The sequence below is a fragment of the Sinocyclocheilus grahami genome, unplaced genomic scaffold, assembly GCF_001515645.1.
Source record: "Sinocyclocheilus grahami isolate Dianchi unplaced genomic scaffold, SAMN03320097.WGS_v1.1 scaffold773.1, whole genome shotgun sequence".
Lineage (NCBI taxonomy): Eukaryota > Metazoa > Chordata > Actinopteri > Cypriniformes > Cyprinidae > Sinocyclocheilus > Sinocyclocheilus grahami.
The window spans coordinates 461,396-468,025 of NW_015505952.1; the positions used below are offsets into that span (position 1 = coordinate 461,396).

The 6,630-nt window shown below is 40.6% G+C and overlaps 1 protein-coding gene across 2 annotated transcripts; it reads left to right on the forward strand.

Annotated features, from left to right (window-relative positions):
* The first annotated feature begins 1,865 nt into the window (after window positions 1-1,865).
* On the forward strand, window positions 1,866-6,363 carry LOC107561469 (SLIT and NTRK-like protein 4). Of its 2 annotated transcripts, XM_016245925.1 has the most exons (3): window positions 1,866-2,588; window positions 3,063-5,393; window positions 5,914-6,363. In XM_016245925.1, exons 2-3 carry the CDS (start codon window positions 3,102-3,104, stop codon window positions 5,920-5,922), a joined length of 2,301 nt encoding a protein of 766 aa, XP_016101411.1. In that variant the 5' UTR covers window positions 1,866-2,588; window positions 3,063-3,101; the 3' UTR covers window positions 5,923-6,363. The 2 variants fall into 2 exon arrangements, with proteins under 2 accessions (XP_016101411.1, XP_016101410.1); XM_016245924.1 differs by having other exon boundaries at window positions 3,063-6,363.
* The last annotated feature ends 267 nt before the right edge of the window (window positions 6,364-6,630 follow it).

Below are 6,630 nucleotides of genomic sequence, written 5' to 3' on the forward strand. Positions count from 1 at the left end.
TATATATATATATATATATATATACATATATATATATATATATATATTTCTTTCACGTTGATCCAACAGATGTTGTTTTAGGCTCCGAAATGTTATATAAGGCTGAAATGAGCTCCGTGTTCAACAATGTGAATATTAAAACATTTGGTTTTAAAGTAACACACACACACACACACACACACAAACACTCAAAACGGAATTAACTTTATAAGCTCTTTGTAGCATGATTGGGGCATGTTTTCACAATATGCCAAATAATTTTTATCAGGGTGAGTTTATTTTTCTTTATAGACTGATAGAGTCTTGTCTATAAAAATAAAAAATATGTATTTATAATGACTTTTCTGCACATGTAACATTAAAAACAGTACATACAAAATATTTTTTGTTTTGTTTTGGATGTCAGAAACTGTCATTTATAATTTAATAAAATTGATAAGTATACAACAACTTTCCTGATCTGATATTTATGAAAAATATGCTTGTCCTTGTTTTAGTTAAATTATTTTGTTACATTATTAAGTTTATAATTAGTGTGTTCACATATCCTCAACATAAAGTATGAATTTTAGTTGGTATTATATATATTTAAAACTATTCTACAGTTTATTATTACCAGAGAGAACAAAACATTTATTCAATTGGATTTTGACTGAAATCAGTTTCTGAGACAGACGGTGACAGCCTCACCTTTTACCAGCTCACCCTATTTCCCCTATATCACATCATGCACACCATGGATTAAATATAAAGCAAATCTAAACATAAAAAAAAAACAGCTTGGAATTCAATCCATTTTATGAGCTAAATCTCATTTATTTCTGCCAGATGAGGGCGCCGTGTTTGATCTTTTTTTTTTCTTGGTTCAACATTAACCCACTGCAGATCCATGTGGACACAGCAGACACGGACACTTCATCTGTGTCCGCTATTTTCCTATTACATCTTCATAATCTAAAGGTTTAATCATAACTGCTCCCAATTGCGGATCATGCACGGCAAAAAGTCAATCAAACACATGCATGAGCACAAATCAATGTTCAGGTTATTGGAAAGACATAAGAAGTCTATAAAACGGTGCACCTGTTGTCTATCAAGAATGAATCACCATCCCTGGCGAACTGTCAAACTATAAAGATTTATTGCTGTGCCTGCAGAGCGCGTGCAACAGCTCAAGCCACTGTGTGGGACTTTGCCGCAGTTTCTGAATGCGGTGCCGTGTAGGCACGCAATCTTAGAATTGTGCAATAAAGAAAATAAAGATTCCCACGCGTTAAATCCTCCTGCTGCTGCCAGGCAACCGGGAGCGTACAAACTGGCCGTGATCCAACTAAAGATTACGCGTCACCATTTCCAGAGATCCCTCAACGAAAAACACATGAGAAAGAGAGCTCTGCAGTGTTCACTATTGAGTGTTTCAGAGATTTGAAGTTAAATGTTGTTCTTCAATATGTTTGACCTGTCATTCGCCCTCCCTTCTCTCGCTCTCTCCATCTTTCTAACACAGTCACGCACGCGCGCGAGTAATATAAATATAGTAAAATAAAGAGCAAATAAATAAAATAAATAATTGAAAAAATACGCGCTGCTGTCAGGAAATCTGTTACGCGCGCAACGAACTGGCCAGGTTCCAACTAAAGATTACGCGTCACCATTTCCAGAAATCCCTCAACGAAACACACTGGCAGAGCGCGTTATAATGTTCTCTGGTGAGTGTTTAAGGGGTGTCTGAAGTTGAATTTTTTCCCTTAATATTTTCGCCCTGTTAACCCCCCTCCCCTCGCACGCTTTCCTCGCTTTATCCCTCTCTCTCTCTCTCTCTCTCTCTCTCTCTGCATCTCTGCATTTTCTCTCCACCCGCTTCACCGTGTGGGAAGCTCAATGCAGCAACAAAACCAACATACTTAGAAGAAGACGAGGTGGAATAGTTGGTTTATAAGACTGGTCTCATTATTCGGACGAGGACTACACCAACAATGCTTATTTTGATGATGTGGTGTAGGCTGGCATCTCTTTTTCCAGCGTATTTTACTCAGCTGAATTATTAATTTCCTCGTCGGTCTGACATCAGGGCGCTGTAGTTTCTTTTTCTTTTATCTCGCAACTTGCATAATCCCAAGAAACGGCAGGAATCAACTGGAGTCGATTTACGATTTTCGATAATCGGGTTGAGCCGCGACGCGCGATGGATTGTTGCGATTCATTTATTAAGATTTGTATCAGTTGTTTTTCCTGAACTGTTGAGCGAACCGTCAGTTCAAATTGCGTCTAAACTGATGTTCAGTTCTTTTAACGGAAGAATGTTGGACTTGTTTTGCATCCAATTTCACCACTTGCTATTTCATCATTTTAATTTTGGTTTTGAAACGAATTAATTTTTCAGTTCAAATACGATGCGTCTTGTTTGAGATGCCTCAAAAGAGCTCAGTAACCTTGGGATTTTATGACACAATATATGTTTTGTACAAGTGGAGCCTGACGAGAGAGGCTGAGACTGAAATCTGAACCTGACTGAATGGAAATAGTCCCTCTCTTGGCGCTCCCAATGTCCGGTGCTTTCTGAAAAGGAGGAAATATTAACATTGCCGGTGAGTTTTGAATTCTTATCTTTTTTTATATATATTCAGTTATTTGTTGGCAAAGCTTGAGAATCCAAAGGTCATGATCTCTTTGCACTGTATTTTAAATAACGTCTTTGTGAAGGTGATGATACTGTCTTCTGTATGCATGGAAAGAGACCTTTCCCCCCCATCTTCGATTCACTGAAACACAAGAAATACGCTGATGCATACATTCATTGCGGTGTTAGTCACAATACGTCAGTGTATTAAAATTATATTTTTTTATCATCGTGGTGCTGGTAAATACAGATACATTTATGTTCAGTGTAGTCTCAGATATTATGCTTGAATCCAAAAGGCACATAACAGGTTTTTCCAAGTTCTTTGTGTGCGCAGAGGGCTTTTTAAACACCCCTGCTGTAAGATCTTGGCATTAGCTGTGTGACTCAATGGGAAACAGGCATGTGTTTTGATTGTTTGTTTGTTTTTCCCCCCTCTAAGGTTACTAAATGGTTTACTGGGGGATTTGTAAAAGGCAAAATGCTGCTGCTTGTTCTGTTGGCCTTTTCCATATCGGGTACATTTTGTGACTCAGATTCGGACCTCAGAGCTGAAACCTGCAGCGCTTGCTCCTGCATGTCCATCGAGAACGTCCTCTATGTGAACTGTGAGAAAATAACTGTGTACAGACCTACACAGCTGCAGCCGCCAGAGTCCAGCCTCTACCATTTGAATTTCCAGAACAACCTTTTGTACATCCTTTACCCCAACTCTTTTGTGAATTTCACACACGCAGTCTCACTCCAGCTGGGGAACAACAAACTCCAGAACATTGAGGGAGGGGCCTTTGTGGGGCTTAGTGCATTGAAACAGTTGCACTTAAATAACAATGAGTTAAAAGAACTCCGTGCCGACACATTCCGAGGGATCGAGAACTTGGAATACCTCCAGGCTGACTACAATTTAATCAAGTTCATTGAGAAAGGAGCCTTCAACAAATTACATAAACTGAAGGTTCTCATTTTAAATGACAATCTGATTCAAAGCCTACCTGAGAACATTTTCCGATTCGCCTCCCTTACTCACTTGGACATAAGAGGGAATAGGATACAGAAGCTTCCTTATCTTGGAGTTCTGGAGCACATTGGGCGGATAGTAGAATTGCAGTTGGATGACAACCCATGGAATTGCACTTGTGATTTGTTGCCTTTGAAAGCCTGGTTGGAGAATATGCCCTATAACATTTTCATTGGAGAGGCTATTTGTGAGACCCCTAGTGACCTGTATGGCAGACTCTTAAAAGAGACGAATAAGCAGGAGCTGTGCCCCATGGGGACAGGCAGTGACTTTGATGTACGGATGCCCCCCTCCCAGCCTGAGGTTGGGCTAACCATGTCTAGCGTGGCACCTTCAACCATTGCACCGTTAGTGACCAAAGCACCCAAAACTACCAATCCCTCCAAAATATATGTCAATGGGATTGTCGCTGGTAAAAATGGCCAAATCGTGTCCTATCAAACGCGAATCCCTCCCCTCTCCTGCCCCCAGCCCTGCACATGCAAAGCTCACCCCTCTGACTTTGGCATTAGTGTCAGCTGTCAAGAAAGAAACATTCAGAGTCTAGCAGATCTTGTACCTAAACCGCCAAATGCCAAGAAATTGCACCTTAGTGGTAATTACATCAGATATATCAGTCCCACTGACTTCCAAGGGTTTGAAGGTTTAGATTTATTACATTTGGGCAGCAATCAAATATCCACTGTCCAAAAAGGTGTGTTCGCAAATCTTACCAACCTCCGTAGGCTATACCTAAATGGAAATCAGCTGGAGCAGCTGCACCCTGAAATGTTTCTTGGGCTTAGTAACCTCCAATATCTCTATTTGGAGTACAATGCCATAAAGGAGGTGCTAGCAGGGACATTTGATTCCATGCCAAATTTGCAGCTCTTGTATCTAAATAACAATGTGCTCAGAAGCCTGCCTGCTTACATCTTTGCAGGCGTTTCTCTTGCCAGATTAAATCTAAAGAACAACCACTTCATGACTCTGCCTGTGAGTGGCGTCCTAGACCAGCTCAAATCTCTCACTCAGATAGACTTGGATGGCAACCCTTGGGAATGCTCCTGTGATTTAGTGGCTTTGAAACACTGGCTCGAAAAGCTGAATGAAGGGGTCGCTGCCAAAGGGGTCAAGTGTGTGTCTCCAGTGCAATTCTCCAACATTGAGCTGAGAGAGCTGAAAAATGAGATCATGTGCCCGAAGCTCATAGCCAGGCCTCCTTTCATCCTGACCAGCGCCACCCCTGTCCTCACATCGCTGTCACCGGCTGGAGTTGGCAAGGCACCTCCCAGTGGTCCTGTGCCCTTGTCTATTATGATATTGAGTATACTGGTAGTTCTGATCCTCACTGTCTTTGTGGCCTTCTGCCTGCTGGTCTTTGTGTTGAGACGGAACAAAAAGCCAGCGGGAAGACAGGAGGGACTCGGCAACCAGGAGTGCGGCTCCATGCCTCTCCAGATCAGGAGGCACAATCACAAATCTAACAAGAAGGACGACCTGGGTGGAGAGACCTTCATCCCGCAGACCATTGAGCACATGAGCAAAACTCACACATGTGGAATTAGAGACTCAGAGTCGGGCTTCAAATTTGTAGATTCAGAGAGACAGAAAATGATGTTATGCAACAGTGCCGACAAAGACAAAGACTCTCTACCCCTGGACCCCATGAACAGATTAAGCACCATTGACGAGCTGGACGAGTTCTTACCGAGACGAGACAGTATGTTCCTCCACAACTACTTGGAGAGCAAAAAGGATTTCAACAGTATAGGGGTGAGTGGCTTTGAGATCCGTTACCCCGAGAAACCACATGACAAAAAAATGAAAAAATCATTGATAGGGGGCAACCACAGTAAGATAGTGATTGAGCAGCGTAAAAGTGATTATTATGAACTAAAGGCAAAAATGGGGATCCCAGACTACCTTCAAGTATTAGAGGAACAGACAGCCCTCAGTAAATTCTAGAACATCATCTTCACCTGCCCCGTAATGACAAAAGTGCCTTAAGACAAATCTTAATGACCAATGGAATACCGGACACGTTTCATTAGACAAAACATAACTCCCTTAGCATCGTTGGCTGTGTTAAAATTGCATACAATTGTTATGTTGTGATGCCATTAAGAGTTAAGAATCACATCAGTCAGTATCCTTAAAAACAGTCATAGTTTGCTGCTATTGATTATGAATTCCATCAAATTCTACTGAACTTTGTTTTTACCAAATGATTGGGTCATGAAACAGTGTTGACTGTACTTCATATTGACCCTTCTTCATTGTGTTTGGTTGGAAGTATTTTTAGGCATCTTGGGATGACAAAATCAAATGGAGTGGAAGAAATGGAAGTTGGCAAATGCTTGAAACTGGTGGAATACCCCAGACTCCCCTCTCTTGGATTATATTTTGCCACTTTTGGGGACTTGAAACTTTTGGATTTGATTATATATGAAGGTACTGGCAGCCAACATCCATACATTTTGGATTATCCCAATTACCTGTAAAGAGCCATTTGATATCGTTCTACTGAAATGTGATTCTTCTTGAAGTGTTTGGTTATGGCACATGACAAGTCATTCATGAACTCAAGAGAAACTAAACACTGCTTGCCATGTAAGCGTATCTGGATTTATTTTGTAAGTCAACATTATTTGTATTTGTGGGGCAGTTGTGTAAATTACAACAGTCGACAATTTAATTCAACAGTCTCATCAAGAAAAACATAGTGGATTCAAGAAAAATACGGGAAAATCAAGAAAAAAAAACATTGATGACCACTGTCACCTGTCAATTCGTAGTTTAACTTCATATTTTATTTATTTTTCTATGCAGAATTATTTAAAGACTATTGGTACTATTTAACAATTTCAAGGGACATTTTGAATGCTATAAGTGATACAGGCTCTTAGTTCGAGCTCTGAATCTAAAATTCTCTTCTGACCTGAGTTACATTCTGAATTCTGCTGGTGGCTGACCGACAGAGGTATACAGATGACGGTGATGTCATTTTCAC

What these genes read in the sequence shown, in the direction of transcription:
- LOC107561469 (XM_016245924.1), top strand. Translation starts at nt 3,102, where the DNA reads ATGCTGCTGCTTGTTCTGTTGGCCTTTTCCATATCGGGTACATTTTGT.